The sequence below is a fragment of the Trichomonas vaginalis genome, chromosome II, assembly GCF_026262505.1.
Source record: "Trichomonas vaginalis G3 chromosome II, whole genome shotgun sequence".
Classification (NCBI taxonomy): Eukaryota; Parabasalia; order Trichomonadida; family Trichomonadidae; genus Trichomonas; species Trichomonas vaginalis.
The window spans coordinates 2,348,542-2,366,262 of record NC_067204.1 but is presented as its reverse complement, the minus strand read 5'-3'; the positions used below and the strand labels follow the sequence as shown (position 1 = coordinate 2,366,262).

Here is a 17,721-nt window from a genome sequence, read left to right as displayed (position 1 = left end):
TGAGCAGACATGCGTAAATCTTCGTTAAAAAAATTACTATGAAATATCGGCAGAAAAAAATTCATATATTCACTGATCTCCTTAGGAATTCTGATTGTCTTCCAATAGGATATTTTTTGTGTGTATTCTGCTCGGCTTAATCTAAGTAATATTTAATCTTTCTGATCGATATGGGGAAAATAATCCTTACAGTACTGATTAATAGATTTTTCACATGTTTGAGCTGATGATCATTTAAATTATGCAGCGTAAATATAATTTTCAGAAAATTCGGATTCTGATTTTACTTAATTGTTGTGCATGAAAATTCGGTTCACTTCACTTCTGACAGAAAGTGACAAGTTTACATGACAAAAATAGTTTACATGGCAAAAATATATAGGGTATTTTTTTTTAAAAGTAGTTATCTTTATATATAAAAATAAAACTTTTGATATATTTGAGTAAATGATTTATTAATTTATTTATTTTTTTTTTTAAATCAAATCATATAAATATATATATATATAATAGTGAAATAGAACAAGAGATAATTATTGATGATTAAATTGTAGACGAGGATAAAAGTTTAGATAAATTAATAAAATTAGTGTGGAATCAGACAAATTTCGGGTTGTTTGGGAAGGAATTGTTGGCTATGATGTACTGATTCATGATCAGTACATCATAGCCAACAATTCCTTATACAAAGTTCAAAAACTTGGGTGCAATCAGAACTGATTGCACCAAGTTTTTGAACTTTCTCGAGGGAATGAAAGGGTAAGAGGTATACATTATGAATATATACCTCTTACCCTTCCATTCCCTCTCTGACAGCGGGAAACTTTGTCTGAATGTTAAACTATTCAGACAAAGTTTCCCGCTGTTTGCGAAGGAATTGTTGGCTATGATGTACTGATCATGAATCAGTACATCATAGCCAACAATTCCTTATACAAAGTTCAATTTTCATATTTCATGTATGTAACTCTCTAAAACTATAAATCTGATTTTCATTTGGCAGATCCACTTCTTGTCTTTCCATTTTTTTTGAATCAATTTATACAAATAAACTTATAAAACACAAAATTATTATTTTATAATATAATTCTTAGATAATACATCCGATATGTAAAGTGTCAAAAATGAAGTGAACCGAATTTTCATGCATTACACTGATTTTACTTCATAATTGAAAATTACGGAATAAAAATTGGGTTACTTTTAGTAAGCGAAAAAATTTATCGTGATTAGATCCAATTATAGAAATCTGTAGATCATCTGTCATAAATTGAAGGTTAACAGAGAGTGTGGGACAAACGATACAGTGTCACTTTTTTATTAACCTTATTTTAAAAAATTAATAAAATAATAATAAAAGAGGTAGGGCAACGATAGGTCAAAAAGGCTTCTCTGATAGATTTCCTTGCCTTTTGGATATGCTATAATATATAGCCTAGCATGATAGGATATGATGTCAAAAGTTAGAACATAACTTAGGATCTTGAGAAAAATGAAAAACAAAAATTACATAAAAAAAGAAAAATTTTATCTAATTTGTTTTTTTGGACCGAATAAGTAATTTTATTGAATTTCAATACGACACATAGATTTTATTATTAGTAATAAATATAATGGTTTACTATTAACAAGGAACCTAAACTAATGAAAATTTGATTTCAAATATTGTATATGATTATCATAGATTACCAAAATATATTGCTATTTATGAGGATATAATATTGATTATTAGTAAATCGTATAAATTTAATAAATATACCATGAATATTGAATGAATTTCTTGATTCATAGGGGTAAAACGCGCTTTTATATGATTTAGACAGAGAATTTATGAGATGTAAATAACACAATAAAGGTTATATTGAATATTTTCTAAAAATAAATCGAAATTATAAAAAACAATACATTTATTCATTGAAACTACTTGGACAAATATGAAACAAGCATTCAGGCAATACTTTTGAGACTTCAACGCATCTGATAATTTTTATATAACTTCACCTCTTATGCTTAGAGTGGAGTATTGAGATCGTATAAGTATAGATGAGCTCACATTCAGATATGATGTGTGAACTTCTGTTTTCACTGCAATTTTGAATCAGAATAAACTCAAAACAAGAAATAAAATGATATACTCACTCTCTAAATGTGTTCGAGATTTAAAGTTGTATGAATAAAACGATTCATCTTTCGAAGCCTCCCATTTAATGAGAGACTTCGAAAGATGAATGTATTCATGTAGATGAAATACTATATATGACCATGTGTGATACTAAAGATATCAAAATGTTCATTTTTAAGTGCAATAGAAGGGTTATCTCTCGTAAAATCTCAATTTAAGGAAGATTTAGAAAGAACTCCTTTCCTAAGTAGATAGTGTGTGGTTTCTGTCTTTTGGTTGATCAGGAACTATGAAATTAAGTCGGACAGAAAGAAGTTCTTTCCAAAACAGACTCCAAATGAGTTGTTCGAAAAGAACTTCCTTCTGTATATGGATAATTGTAGTTACCGCACTGAAGTATGTGATTGTGATGATGGAGTTCTCGATAAATCTAAAATCGGATTAAGATTAATTGAAAACTCAAGTAATTCTTTGAAATCTTGTGTTGTCTGGCACTATAATAACCAAAGAATGAGAATATTATGTTGAATGATGAGTACGTGTGCTCGGCATTCGCCGAGCGAATTGAGTTTAACGTACTATGAAAAGTGACAAATTTGGGCTTTTTTTCCTAGGGTTATGATCTCTTCCTTTCTGCTCAATACGACAGAAATGAAAGAATGAATTTGTACTCCCTAATTGATTACTACAATCTGTATCTATCTTTAACATAGAATTAGCTGCATTGTGATTTATACTCCAGAATTATTCAATTTAAGATCAACCTCGTAAATTTTAATCATATTGCACCAATACTCCTACGTTGAGATAAGAACATGATTATACATACCAAAGCCCCATATTAAAAATCAAAATTTAGCACCTCCATTATGCAACCACATTATTCGTCGCAAATAAGTATATTTACGCATATTATGATGCATATTCACACAACTCGTATACATGAAAAGTTATTAAAATCAGACAAAATTATTGCAATAAGGAAAAAAAACAACTTTATTATATATGTTAGTAATGAATTACAAATATTTCTACAAAGAATGCTCAATACTTCATATAATCTTCGAATATTTCTTATTACAAGTTAATACATTTTGACTCGAACATGATAAACAAAAGCTGACACGCTGATTACTACATTTATGAAAATATAGTACGTTTCCATTCATCTGTTTACTTGTTTTTGTTGGAATAAAATCATTTTTTTTTTCTTTCATGAAATAAGAATTTTGCTGCGAAAGCAATATCTCTAACAATAATTAATACATTACGTCAACTCTGGAATGAGTATTTATCAAATATGATATCAAAATCAAAAATTAGTTGTTTTTTATGAGTAAAAACGATGTAAATTGATTATTTGACTAATTATCAAATACTTTGATTTTCCAAATTTTTTTCGAAATTGATTTTTTCATGTGAAAATTTAAATTGTTTAATTTCATTTTTTGAAATTTTGAATTTTTTTTGGAATTTTGAGTTGATCAATTCAGCAGAATTGATAATGCTATTGCTTTAGGGCATACCACAAGGTGATGAATAAAAGGTGAACATTAACAAATTATTTTAAATCACAAATATCATCCTCATCAACTTTAATTCTAAAAAGAACTGTACTGAATTATGAAAATGCATAATTTACATTATTAAAATCTTTGAATGAAAATAGTACAAGATAGGTTTTTATTCATTTTTAATTAGATTTAAACGAAAAACTACTCCATATTAAAATTTAAGTCGAGAAATCGTATTTTGTTCTTATTTGTTAGCATTTTGTAGACATTCTAATCTTGAATTAATTTGTTACATGATATTATTAACAAATTTAACTGAAAAAATATGTTAATATGGAATAAACCATGATTATATAAGCTATCAATGCTATATATACATATGTAAAAGATTCATATTAACTCAATTAACAAAAATGATAGATTTTCATAAAGGTTCAATCTAGGTTCGTCCGAAAATTTTGATTTTTATATAGAAGACATAGTTTCATATACATAATTAAATTTTCAAACAAATTTGATCATACCATTTATTAAGCAGGATAGTATATTAATTACTATCAGTATAAAAATATAAAAATGATTATATTTAATTATTGCATAATTTAGTCAAAGAGTTATAAGCCTCAAGTGATCGTTATCACCTTCAATGCACGTATACTTTATTGATTCATAGATATTTAATCTATGTTTGACATGTTGTTGTCGTCATTCGTTTTGTTCCCATTCTTCCTAAGTTAGAATTAGAGAATACACCATCCACATCATCTAATTTGGTCCTCAGCGATAGATTGGTTCATTTTGGAGGAGTCCCATCAGACAGTTTTCGAGCACCAAATATCAAATTTTAATGTATACAAATCTTTAGTGATTTATCTCTTTTATGATGAGTAAAAGGTTTCTGCTCATCAACATTTGATTTCCGACATATATGATTTCTAATTGCAATTATTTACTTTCTTTTTATAATCTAACTCTGTGACTCATACCATAAATTAATTATTGGAAAGTGTCAATATGTTTGGCACAACGCATGGCGGAAGATACCAAACCATGCAGGGAATATGATACGTTTAAGATCTCCGAACTTTTTTTCCAAAAATTTTCTATCGTTGCCCTACCTCTTAATAAAAAATTATTTGAATCTTTTACATTAATTGTTTCTTTTTTAAAAGTACCTTTAAAGTACTGTAATAAACAGAAATTCATCAAAAGTGGCAGCTCTCAATTTTTTGACATTTGTAAATTCTAAATTGAATGAGAAAAATGAAATAATACTAAGCATAATACAATATTCTAGATTTAATTATAATTAGGAAAAAGTTAGTTTTGAGAGTACTTTTCATAGGCATATAGAATGAAATCTTCTGAAAAATAATATCACATAAACTCATATTATTTTCTAATATATAACTATTTTATATAAAAATCAAATTCAATGATCTTAAAAGCGAAGGATAAACCTCAAAATTTACGAATATAATGAGTGGGAATATAATGCTTATCTATCATAAAACCATATGAAATATCAATTTTTGCTTTACGCCTAATTTTTGACGACAATTAGCAAAAAATGTTAAATGTTAACACTCAGTCCATTTGAATATGAAAAATAAAATTGACTTTGATTAAATGTTTTTATTTATCATGCAATTCTTCTTGCGACCAAAGATTTGAATAAAATTTCAAAAAATAAGATAGCTTAAAAAATAATATACGGTAGTGTTTACTAATAGATGAATAGTATATAAATTCTATTAAAATGGATTTGATCCAAAAAAATATATAAAATTTGATCATAAATAAAATCGTTTTAAATTACTTCTTCATTTAAATTATAACATGAAATCTTATATAAATATTAACTAAAAACGAGTGGCTTATTCCATCAATATTTTAGTGCTTTTCTTATGTTATAGTAAATGTTCAAACATATGTTGCGCTTATAAGAAAAACTATGGATCATCTTTTTTTCTGATTGAAACGATTATCGAAATTCCCCAATTTTGTTGTGACACATTAAAATATACATAGCAACAAATATCTTTTACGATTCCAAAATTAATGAAATTTGAACAATTGAATTTTCTGTTCAAAATGAACACAACAATTGAAGGATGGTTGCATAAGAAAGATCCCGAAAACTCGTTGTGGCACAGGAGATACTGCATATTAACAGAGAACAAACTCATGATTCAAAAATCACAAGGCGAAGATTACGAAAATTTCGTTTCACTAACAGGAGACGTTAAAGTAGAAATTGACGACAAAAAACCACCACCACGCATACATATTATCACTGACAAGAACGAAGTTATCACACTTTCTTCTCCAGATGAACCTGTTCTCAACAAATGGGCATTTTTAATCATCGGTGCTACAATGAATAGAGTCGGAATGAGTATGGCTGATTTCAGAATCATATCCGTCCTCGGCCGCGGTTATTACGGAAAAGTTATGCTTTGTGAAGAAAATACAACAAAAGAACTATACGCAATCAAGACAATACACAAGAAGATGTTAGTCAATAGCGATAAAGTTCAAAATGCTCTTACAGAAAGGAATGTATTAGTCCGAGTTCATCATCCTTTCATTGTTTCCCTTAAAACAACATTTCAGACACCGACAAAACTATATTTCGCGATGGAGTACGCTCCTGGAGGCGAACTATTCTTCCATCTCGAAAGAAAAGGAGCGTTTCACATACATGACGTCAGAATCTATGTTGCTGAGCTTGCTTTAGCTATCGAATATCTACACGACAATAACATTATATACAGAGATATCAAACCCGAGAACATTCTCCTCGATTCTGAAGGCCACGTGAAAATTACGGATTTTGGTTTGTCAAAAGAGATGGAAGAAGACACAACATCGACATTATGCGGGTCTCCTAACTACATGGCACCGGAAATAATCACTCATACACGCTACGGACCAGCAGTTGACTGGTGGTCTCTTGGAATTCTGATGTACGAGATGCTGTTCGGCGTTCAACCGTTTGTTAATGAAAATAAGAGTGTGCTGTTGATGATGATCGCTACGTGCCGTGTTTCTTTCCCTAGAAACGCAAATCCTGACGCACAGTCTTTAATTCTTGGATTACTTCAGAAGAATCCGAGTGAAAGATTCGGATTTGAGCAAATTAAGAGTCATCCATTCTTCCAAGGACGTGATTTCGATGATTATCTCCAGAAAAAGGTAAAACCAATATTTGTACCGATTTCTCTAAGAAGAACTGATCCAGTTAACTTCTCTACAGAGTTTACACAAGAAACACCAACAGATAGTGTTGGTTCTCCTTTGTCTTGCAACAAAGAATTCGAAGGTTTCTCTTTTAATGGACAATAATGCTGTGTTGATTTTCCATATAAACAATTGTTTGTATTTCGAGTAATATTCATTGATTTTTCAAATGTTTTGTTCAAGAAAATTTTAAAAATGAAGTGAATTTGGGATTTTAATTGGATATACTGGTATTTAAAAATTAAGTGTGCAGCGGGTGAGTAGTCTAGTGGTATGATTCCTGTTTTGGGTACAGGAGGTCCCGGGTTCAATTCCCGGCTCGCCCCATTTTTTCATTTTCTTTTTTACTTTTTTATTTCATGAGTGATATCTAACATTTTTAGCATTAGAACGAAGCAAGGTTATGTGCTTTAAACATTATGGTAATGATTATAGAACCAGAAATCTATGACTAATTGATAACAATATGAAAAAGACAACTTTCATGTTTCATGAATATCAGAAGAGTCTTTGCTTTCTTTGATCATTATCTAGAGACTTAAAACTTCAAATAGATTAGCTTAGCACAAGTTTCTTATTGAATGAAACAATTAAAAATGATCATCATTAATTGAATGATTTCCATATTATTTTGTAACTTTCACATTATTTCATTAGATCTGCAATCAAAAACTCTGTTGAACATTATGCACATATGCAAATAAAATCATTGTTTCTTATAGAAATAGAGATATTTTTTTCCTTTGTGAGATGTTATATTTCTCATCCTGATACGAATTATATAAAACAATCATCTGAAATAACTTGACACGCTGTTATCGTCAATACAAAATTCTCCTAATAAAAGCAATGCTAAATCATTAAAAATCTATTCCACATTCATTGACTATCAATAATACATTCTTTTAGATCTTGAACAAACGCTGACAATGCTCTTTATTCGACATTTGAAATTGCGAGATCAATTTGTGATTAACAAAAGCATTCTATCTTTCTATGCTATCGATGTAGGTGTGTTGCATTCTTACATAAATTAGCTCAAATTTTCTAAAACCCGACTTGATAAATTCTACTTGTCGAGCTTGATATTGAAACTGCCTAAAAATCAAAGAAAACTTTTGATGTGCAACTTAACAAAACTGTTGAATCAAGTAAACACAGGATTGGTGATGAATTTATAACTTGTAGTGACACATCTTAATACATATTTAAGCCCTTAATAATAAAAAAAGAGCTAATTCAAATCATCATTCAAATAAAAGCATTATTTGATTGATCCTATTGTTTCACCCATCAAATCATACCTATTCTATCCTATATAATTCATTATTCACCAATTTCTTGAAAATTATATGTATTATTTTAAAGATTTGGGCATTTTCTTTCTCGAAAAGAACAGTGCAAAGAAAATGCATACACAAACAAAGATTTTAATACGAATAAGAATTTTAACAGTAACTTATTTGCTTTTTCAATTCTGATCGATAAAAAAAATCATTATTAACTATATTTACACCGGAAAATGATTGTACATACCATATTGTAAATGTTTTATCAATTTTCTATTTGTTATCATTCAGTTATTGATAATATTGTATTATAGCTATTTCTGTGCATTTAAACAACTGATGATTTTGGAACAATCAAGACCATAAAATATTGAACTTTTTTGAAATGTTTTATTTCAATAGCATGTCAGGCTGAATAATCTTATCACAATATCTGCACACACGTGCACTATCCATTTTTAAACTTGAAAAATTTCCCATTCTAAATTTTTCGGTTTCAATCTTTCAAATCATATTCTTATTGTCAAATTTGGAAAATTTTTTATAAATCGTAATTCTAAACATTTCATTATTTTTATAATTTGAAGGCATCGTTATAATTTTGTGAAGACTTTTTTTGAATTGAACACATCATTTGTAAACAAAATGTTCGATTTCGAACGCATACAGAAAATAAAAGAATGGAAAACAAATGATTCAATTCCAATTTGTATCGGATGTGATGTTGGAATATCAGTATTAAAAGTTAGACTTTCAGATTTTAACAATCCTTCACGATTCATCGATATTGGCCATGAAAAAGCAAATACAACATATAAGATTATACAAGTACTACAAGATCTTCAGGAAGAACTCTTACAAGTCGATTCCCAAGTGATTTGTCTCGGTTCAGCAATTTCTTTTGCAGGACCAATCAAAAATAACACAGTTACCATTACAAATTGGAATGGATCCATTGAAGATAGATCATTGTCAATTTCACAACTTCCTTCAAGTATTTTTCCAAAAGAAAGGTCAGTTTTCTTAAATGATTTAGAAGCATGCGCGTATGGAATTATTGCAGCTAAAGAACAAGGAATTCTTGAAGAAAATTTTGCTCAGCTGTTTGAAGATAAAGCTCCAGAAGGTCCTGTTTTATCTAATGAAAGAACAGCTATTTTAGCGATGGGATCTGGTTTTGGAGTTGCTCTAATTGCCAGAACACCTCTTCATGACAAACCTGTTGTAGTTCCAACAGAATTAAGACATATTCAAATACCTCCACGAATGGAAAAACATAAAATGTTTGCAGAAGAAGATGATTTACTTGAGTATATTTCAAAATGTAATTATCAAGGACGACTTGATCCAGAATATGAAGATATTTGTTCTGCAAGAGGAATCAAGATCTGTTACCAATACTATCACTTAAAATCCACAGGAGAAAAAATAAATCTTGATAAAATTGATCCTGCTGATATTGCTCAAAGAGCAATTAGAGGTGAAAGAGATGCACATGATGCATTGAAAACACATTACTTATACTACTTTAGAGCTGCAAAAACAATAGCAAGTTCACTTTCTTGTCAATCAATAGTTCTTGCATTAGCTAATCAAGTAAAGAATTGTCCATTCGTTATGTCAATTGTAGAAGAGCTTGAAGATGAATTCTATGAATTTATTAGACCAGATTGTATTTGCGGAACAAGAATTTATTCACAAACATCCCTTCTTAACTTCAATATCCTAGGAACAATTTATATGGCACATGCAATAGCAAATATGGCAGAATAAATATAGAAGTACTTGTTATCATTACATATTATAATGGCTTTGAATGTTTATATAAAAATTATTTTATTGTTATTACTTTTTTCCAATTTTTCGATGCAAATTTCTTGAAATTCCATTGTTTTTTTATTATTGATGAAACAGTTATAAACTAATATGTAATGCATACAACACATATCATGCTGTTAGTAAAATCTATTGAAGAGTTGATTAATACTGAATCGTGAATTTGAATCGATGAGATTTTGATTTTTGGAGAGATCAGGCAAGAAAGTATATTTCTACTTATACCAGACTATACATGGCACGATGGGCGCTACTTTTTTGGCGCCAGCGGCGCCGCCCGCGCCTCCGGTGGCTCCCACTGGTGGGGAGGAGACGATAGAAAAAGATATAAATTTTACTAAAAAAATTGAATTTTGGAAATTCTTTTGATTTTTTTGAATGATTTACGAAGAGATTGAACACATTTTGTACTATGAAATATCGTTATTAATAAATTTACTTCTTAAACATCTATTAAAATCGCAATTTTGAATATTTTTATGATTTTTTTTGACCCGATCACTTGCGCCCGCGCCCACTGGGAGGGGTGCTTGTAAAGTATTCAAAAATCAATGTAAACATTTCAATTTTTGCTCCCACCTCCCATTGGGAGGGGGGCATATATCTTGTAGCGTTCAAGTTCAAGTGATGAAAGTGCATAAGAAAGCTCCTTAATCATACCGATAGAAACAGCATTAGGGGCGCCAAATGGCGCTCGGTGATGTTTCCCATAAAAGCTTAATTTCAGGTATCCATAATCATAACCTGTCAGACGCAATAATTCATTAGCACACAATCATCGTTTCTCAATCAAGAAACGAAACGCACGATTGATTATGCTGGCCATTAAATTTTCATATCAAATAATTTACTACTTCAAGAAAAATTAAAGACTATCATCAACCAAAGCTTAAAATTCTCAGTGTTTACAACTCTCATACTTCGAATATGCATATTTCCAAAATAGCATGAAAATTTTTTTCATTTGAGCTCATTTTCTTTTGTTCTATTAACTAATACAGGCAGTACAAGCTTGTTATACGTATACTTAATAAGTAAGGTCTTAAGGGAAATAATAAAAAAGAATTTTGCTATTAATTATATTAAACAATATTTATTTGTAATTTCGTGATAATTATATTTCTTATTACAAAGTAAAGGTATTTGATATAATGTTTGCCTTACAAAAATGTTTCCTTTGTCTTGCCACCATAGGTATTCTATTTTGTCACTTTTTGCGCGGCAATTTTTCTAAGTTATTTTGTTAAGCTAAATGTGTTATATATCAAATCTGCTTTATAAATATTATGGAAAAGTTTATTTTTATTTTTATTTTTAATTATTATTATTATTTTTTAAAGAGAAAGGGACAAACTATCCAGTGTCACTTTTCAAAGGAATAAAAAAATAATAAAGATGAAATAATAACATGAAATCTTATATAAATATAATTTTATCTAAATAGATAAATGAATTAAGCAGTTTACAGTTATATATATTTAAGGGTATAGTAAACTCAAAATTCTAGAGTTTTGAGAGTGCCAATAAACTCTATAGGCCTATATATATCTATATTTTAAAGGAGAGGTTACGCCATAATATTTGATATTATAAATTATTAATTCAAAATAAAAGTAGAAAATGAAACTAATTTTATTCTAACCTATATAAATATATCAATAATCTAAAATGATTATAGTCTGAACTATATTTTACCAGATTATCAAATATAAGAGAAATGAAATAAGGCATAAAAATATCATAGCATAATTATTGGATAAATGCATTAATAAATTATTTATATCATAATGAGAAAAAATCAAAATAAGAAAATGAGCATAATAATAATTTAATTAAAAACAAAAACAATAAATAAAATGTAATTTTCGTTAATCAAAGTCATCAATGTCTTCGTCTTCTGATTCCCATTCGGACTTGAAAACTTGATAATCTCCTCCTGGTACACTCTGAATGGATTTTTTGTATTTGTTCTGTTTTTTAGAACCTTTTGTAACAGTTTTTTGTTTCAATATCATTTTGGAGTAACAATTCTCTTCAAATGATTTGACACAATCTTCTGGAAGTGGGGGAAGATGTAATGCTTTTTGTATATCTCCGAGAAAATGCTCTGGATCATTCCATTCTAAGATTGCAACGTTAACTCTAGTGTTAATGTTCTTCCAGGCTCTTGATTTGTCCAAATAGCATGCAATTTTGGAGTTAAACGCTTCATTCATGCAGGTAGATCCAATGGAAGAAACTTTGGAAACTATGGGTGTCCATTTGTGAACCCAGTCATAGAGCATGAATTGAAGTTGGATCGAATTGACACCTTTTTGCCATTCAAAGCATTTGTAATTGTGCGGTTCGCAAAAAGAATGATTGCCTACGTAATGGTAGACACAATTCTCCCACATTTTCGTACGTTTGTCAATATTTTCTTCGGCAAAACATGACCAAAGCCACATACTTAGGCTTGCATTCAGACCCCAGAAAGGTCTCTCTATTTTTTCAATCTTCTGAGTCTTGTCGTTGAAAACTTCAACTGTCTTATGAGAAGCTGAGAACTTTGTAAAATCTTTTGAGATATTTTTTGATACATGACCTGGATCGAATCTTTCAAGATGAGAGACGCCAAATTCTTTAAAGACAGAGACACTTTTGTTATCTCGGTCTTTAATAATCTCTTTAACATCTTTCAAGATATTGTATTTCTTTAATTGCTTCAAGATGATTCGAGTTCCAGCACTTTCCATATTGTTGGAAGCTCCGGAATACTGAGCATGCTGTCTGTTTCCACCAATATGGTTGATGTTCACGCATGCAAGAACTCTTTTTGTGACAGCATCGAGCGCAGTTACTGTACAACTTGGCGAGTTTCGCCTGTGCGTCCATCTTGCATCAATGGATAAGTAACCACTGAAGGACTTTCTCGACAGCATTAGGGAAATACTTTTAAGTCTTCTAATCTTATCGTCACAAAATCTCTGTTGTCTCATGACACCACTCTTCACAGGGGGCTTAGTTCCACAAAGAGAAAGAAAGCGAGCACCTTTTGTATATGGCATTCCGGTCATTATGCAAGCACCAAGCATCTGTCGCGCTGAGAGTCGACGACGTTCGTGGAGTAAAATGTTATGCATTGCCTTTGTTTTCCGTTTTGGGTGAACAATATGGCCCATACAACAACAAAAAAATGAAATCCCGCCAAAAGTGAAAATTGAATAAAAAGTAATAATTAATAAATATATACTATATCATTAGATGAATATTTTGGAATAACATTTTAAAATCGAGGTTTTTCAATGGATAACGGTTCAATCAAAAATTTGACCCCATTTTAGAATCTACATTAAAAATGGAACATTTCTGTCGTTTCAAAATTCCAAAATAACGTTTCTATTCCTCTCAAAAGTAAAAATAAACTTTATTGGGGAAAAAATATTTTTATTTTCCAAAAAAAATGAAAACCTTAAATGCAAATCTAATTTTGATGCTTTTGTTTGTGATTTTTTGGATTTCGAAAAAAATTTGAAAATTCAGACAAGTTACCATTAACACTAATACGTTTCAGCGAGTCGGTCCCATCAGAGAAATTTTCATAAATCGGCGATATAATTTATTATTTCAGCAAAATATTCTCAGATCCAACTAGAATAAGGTCAAATTATACAAATTTAGCAAAGGCTAGTTATCCTACCTATTCAATTAACTTTAATTTTAAATAATTCAAGACAATTCTCAAAATTACCTTAATAATCGCGTTCTCTTCGCAAAATGACGATTCATCATTCACTACCAGCGTAACTGAGGGCTTGTGCTCACAGAATAATACAGATAATTTACTTATTAATGCAAAATTTAGTACCAAAAGGTAATCATAGAAGATACAAAAAAAGTTTCTTTATTTTGATTGCTGATTTTATTTCTTCTAAAATTTACCAAATCTAAAAAATCCAAAATTGAATGCTATTGAATTTCATGTTTATGTAACATATACTATTTATTATATAAGGAATAAAAATTTTATAGTTTTAATCAAAAATAAAGGTGTACTAAATGCATACAAAACAAGGTATTTTTTACTCATCCAAAATATGTTAACAGTGCTATTTATATAATCAATATCCGAATTTCGAAATCATTTTGATGAAATCTTTATTTTAAAATTGAGTTGACTGTTAAAATCACCCGAGAAGAGGGATTATCTCAATGAAAAGTACATAAAATAGCAAACGCACAAGATGGCACTATGCAGCTTTATATTGTTATACAGGATGAACATATAAAATGTTTGGAAAACACTTACTTCGTTCTACAAATGTGTATCTCTTTATATCAAAGATTCTTCTCAAATTATTGAGAGACTTCTCTCAAAAAAAGGAAAATTTGATAACTAAAAAAATTATGGCATAACCTCTCGTTTTGCATAGATATATATTTACATGGTCACAGAGCTTATTTTCATTGTCAAAACTTAAAAATTTTTAGTGGACTATACCCTTAATGAGAGACAATATCTAGTTCTATGGTAGAAATGACTCTTAGACTCAAATAAGTAACACAGATAGAAAGTACTCAGTATAACAATTATATATGTACACTCAAAGTTAGTCGCTGCTAAAATCTTAACCTTGCATTTCGGGAAAATCTGACAAATGGCTCTTAGACTCAAATAAGTAACACAGATAGAAAGTACTCAGTATAACAATTATATATGTACACTCAAAGTTAGTCGCTGCTAAAATCTTAACCTTGCATTTCGGGAAAATCTGACAAATGGCTCTTAGACCCAAATAAGTAACACAGATAGAAAGTACTCAGTATAACAATTATATATGTACACTCAAAGTTAGTCGCTGCTGAGTGTGGGACAAACTATATAGTGTCACTTTTTTATTAACCTTATTGTAAAAAATTAATAAAATAATAATAAAAAATTATTTGAATCTTTTACATTAATTGTTTCTTTTTTAAAAGTACCTTTAAAGTACAATAAACAAGATTTGAATCTATTGATCCTTGTTGCAAACTTGAATATATTGCTTCAAGAATTTTCAAACATTCGACTTTTTTGTTTTCCAATATTTGTTCATGGTCATTAGCTTTTCGTAATATACGAACAACTTTATCACTATTGATTAATTGAACTTTAAATTTAATCAATAATGCTGGAACAACCGTTGTGTATAATTCAACAACAAAATCGTCTAATCGAATATTCCTTCTCTCTGGGAAATAAGAATGCTTGAGAACTTTGAAATGTGACTCACTGACGTTATTAGTCGCGTCACCTCCGTTGCGATAGCGATTATTCCAACGATCTAAATGATGCCTCCATTGCCTATCGAAGTACTTTTGGGCTTTCGGTTCAGTGGAAAGAATTTCAAGAATTCGATCATAAACTGCATCTAGGTCTGCAGCTTCTTCTTGAGTGAGGTGCTCTGGAACTTCTTCACTTGTTTCAAACGTTTCTTCTTCTGGAATAAATTCAGAATCGTTTGGATCATCAGAAGATTCTCGTGGTAAAAAGATTTGAGAAGGTTGAAATTCATTTTCGATGAATTCTTCTTCATATTGTTCCTCTTCTTCAATTTCTTCTGCTTGAAGTAAGTGAGATTGAGCTGGTTCCTCTCTAGGATTTTCTTCTTCTTGGTTCTGTTCTTCCTCGGGAGATTCTTCTTTAGTATCGAATACTAATAATTTCATTAGATTATAAAATTCTTCAAAATTGTCTCGTGATTTAAACTTATCCGCTTTTCTTATCTAATGGTATACGTTCCATCTTACCTATAGGTATCTTTTCTTTTAACTCTTTCAATATATTGTTTGTGTCTGGAATATGTTTGAGACGGTCCATATAGTTGTCGAAGTCATTGCATATAATCTTTGAGTCAGGAAATACGGTATGACATAAATGGGATATATAGAAACTTCCACCGAACAAATCTACAAATGTTAGACCATTCGGTAGTTTCTTAAGTTCTCTCAATATAATATCTTTACATTTACTCTTATTTCCAAAGAACGGTAACGGAGGTTTTGTAAAATTCATTTATATATAATAATAAAAATGTTTTTACCCGAAAAGTAACAGAAAAGTGACAAAGCATGAAAACATATATAATTTGTGAAAAGTGAAACAAAAAGTGATATTTAAAAAGTGACACCATTAATATGATGTAAATAACAACGGTTTTGGTTTTGTCACCGGCTGGTCGGCTGGGGTTCGGTCCTCCTCTTGGGTCTTGGGCAAAATTTCTTATGGGCTAGAGGGCGCAACGCGCCTGGAAGCCCCACTTACCTGACCTGAATGGTATTGATCTTATCCAGAAATAAATATTGCAATGAGCAAATAATATTAAAGGGAAGAAGAAAATACCTATCTTTAGCTTTTGAAGTCTTTTTGAATTCATAAATTCTTTCATACATTAGATAGAATACTTATCTCGTGTACTGTGGCACTGCGTTCCACCTTACCCATTATATGTGAATTTGACACTTTACAAAACCGTTAACGTAAATTTTACAACACAAACGACAACACCAACTTAACCTTAAATATTTATAAAGCCGCCAACCACTTCACCTTACTACTGTAAAAATAAACGTTCTCACTTACAAAAGTATTGTAACTCTTCCCATTGCTGTGCTTCACACAATAGTTCATATTCTTCAGTATCGCTGCTGTCGCTCCAATCGTCAGAGTCAAAATCACTGTCAAAATAAATGTTAGTAAGTTTTGACAAAGCTAATGAAACACGTTTACCGTTTGTATCGTATGCTTGTATAAACTTTCCATTCTTCATTCCTTCATAAACGCTCAAACTAACTTTACCCTTTCTCCCTCGTATCTGATAGAATGTATTTTCACGAGGAACGAAGAACAAATTCTTGAACTCATGACCGTTGTAGTTTGTTATCTCAATAGTTTTCGTCATTTACATCCAAATAAACTTAAAAAATAATTTTAAAAATAAACTTAAAAATTAATGATATCACCACTCCCACACGTATGAAAACATAGCACAAAAATAAATTTAGGTGAAGTGGTGAGATCTCACCTCTTTTTTCACCTGTTTTTTCACCCTGTTGAATTCATTGCTTTATAACTCTCTTCCTTGATTTCTTCATTTTTCATCATTGACTTTATCCAACTCTTCTAACTTCTTCTTAAGTTCAGCAATGTTGTCCTCATGAAGTTTAATCTTTCTCAAAATTCCTTCTCTATCTAATGGTTGCTTTATCTTTCTAAACTGAACTCTACCATCCTTCATAGTATGAATGTAAAAACCTTCTGGAATAGTTCCTGATTTAATGTATTCTACCAAAAACTTTTGTTTCATTGCTTCAGTGACTTTAGTCGTCATTTCAATCAAAGGTGAAGCTAGCACAGCGATAATGGATTTCATGACTTTTAGTATTTCATGCAATCTTAACAGATAGCCTTACAAGTACTTCCAGTGTCCCTAGCTGTCCCTCCTTTTTATATAACTCCATGACATTTATAATCTCGCGAAACTTAACAGGTAGCATAACAGATTAAAATCAGATGAGGTTTTGAACCAAAATTTCTAAGCAACGTTGTCAAGGATTTTGAGGAACTAGGGACAGAGTGTGGCAAAGTCCAAGATTTAATTTATCTTCATCTGTTTCATCAACTATCTCATCTAATATGCCAATATTTTATTCATAACTCGTGGCAAACTCACTAACTTTCGTTATGTTCATCTGCATG

General features: G+C 30.1%; 5 protein-coding genes, 1 non-coding gene and 1 pseudogene across 7 annotated transcripts, besides 10 other annotated features; 3 read left to right on the top strand and 4 right to left on the bottom strand.

The window, feature by feature from the left end:
- Positions 1 to 597: 597 nt before the first annotated feature.
- Positions 598 to 945: a mobile genetic element.
- A 97-nt stretch (positions 946 to 1,042) lies between these two features.
- Positions 1,043 to 1,087: a mobile genetic element.
- Positions 1,088 to 1,285: 198 nt separating this feature from the next.
- Positions 1,286 to 1,359: a mobile genetic element.
- Positions 1,360 to 2,653: 1,294 nt separating this feature from the next.
- Positions 2,654 to 2,701: a mobile genetic element.
- Positions 2,702 to 4,758: 2,057 nt separating this feature from the next.
- Positions 4,759 to 4,833: a mobile genetic element.
- Positions 4,825 to 4,861: a mobile genetic element.
- Positions 4,862 to 5,576: 715 nt separating this feature from the next.
- Positions 5,577 to 7,030, top strand: TVAGG3_0471720 (STKc AGC domain-containing protein; the record flags this gene model as incomplete). Its single annotated transcript, XM_001320981.1, has 1 exon — positions 5,731 to 6,984. One exon carries the CDS (start codon positions 5,731 to 5,733, stop codon positions 6,982 to 6,984), a length of 1,254 nt encoding a protein of 417 aa, XP_001321016.1.
- Positions 7,031 to 7,133: 103 nt separating this feature from the next.
- On the top strand, positions 7,134 to 7,205 carry TVAGG3_0471710. Its single transcript has one exon. It is a non-coding gene; the product is annotated as a tRNA-Pro (tRNA).
- Positions 7,206 to 8,813: 1,608 nt separating this feature from the next.
- TVAGG3_0471700 (glucokinase family) lies at positions 8,814 to 10,311 on the top strand (the record flags this gene model as incomplete). Its single annotated transcript, XM_001320982.1, has 1 exon — positions 8,814 to 9,941. The coding sequence occupies one exon, from the start codon at positions 8,814 to 8,816 to the stop codon at positions 9,939 to 9,941; it is 1,128 nt and encodes a 375-aa protein (XP_001321017.1).
- A 1,032-nt stretch (positions 10,312 to 11,343) lies between these two features.
- Positions 11,344 to 11,486: a mobile genetic element.
- Positions 11,487 to 14,486: a mobile genetic element.
- TVAGG3_0471680 lies at positions 11,873 to 12,878 on the bottom strand (annotated as a pseudogene). The gene has a single exon. A coding segment is annotated over exon 1 (1,006 nt).
- Positions 14,487 to 14,847: a mobile genetic element.
- Positions 14,848 to 15,748: a mobile genetic element.
- On the bottom strand, positions 14,937 to 15,692 carry TVAGG3_0471650 (MULE transposase domain-containing protein; the record flags this gene model as incomplete). The annotated part of the gene is made up of 1 exon (XM_001320984.1): positions 14,937 to 15,692. The coding sequence occupies one exon, from the start codon at positions 15,690 to 15,692 to the stop codon at positions 14,937 to 14,939; it is 756 nt and encodes a 251-aa protein (XP_001321019.1).
- An 849-nt stretch (positions 15,749 to 16,597) lies between the features above and the next one.
- TVAGG3_0471630 (uncharacterized protein) lies at positions 16,598 to 16,924 on the bottom strand (the record flags this gene model as incomplete). Its single annotated transcript, XM_001320985.1, has 1 exon — positions 16,598 to 16,924. One exon carries the CDS (start codon positions 16,922 to 16,924, stop codon positions 16,598 to 16,600), a length of 327 nt encoding a protein of 108 aa, XP_001321020.1.
- Positions 16,925 to 17,113: 189 nt separating this feature from the next.
- Positions 17,114 to 17,395, bottom strand: TVAGG3_0471620 (uncharacterized protein; the record flags this gene model as incomplete). The annotated part of the gene is made up of 1 exon (XM_001320986.1): positions 17,114 to 17,395. One exon carries the CDS (start codon positions 17,393 to 17,395, stop codon positions 17,114 to 17,116), a length of 282 nt encoding a protein of 93 aa, XP_001321021.1.
- Positions 17,396 to 17,721: the final 326 nt, after the last annotated feature.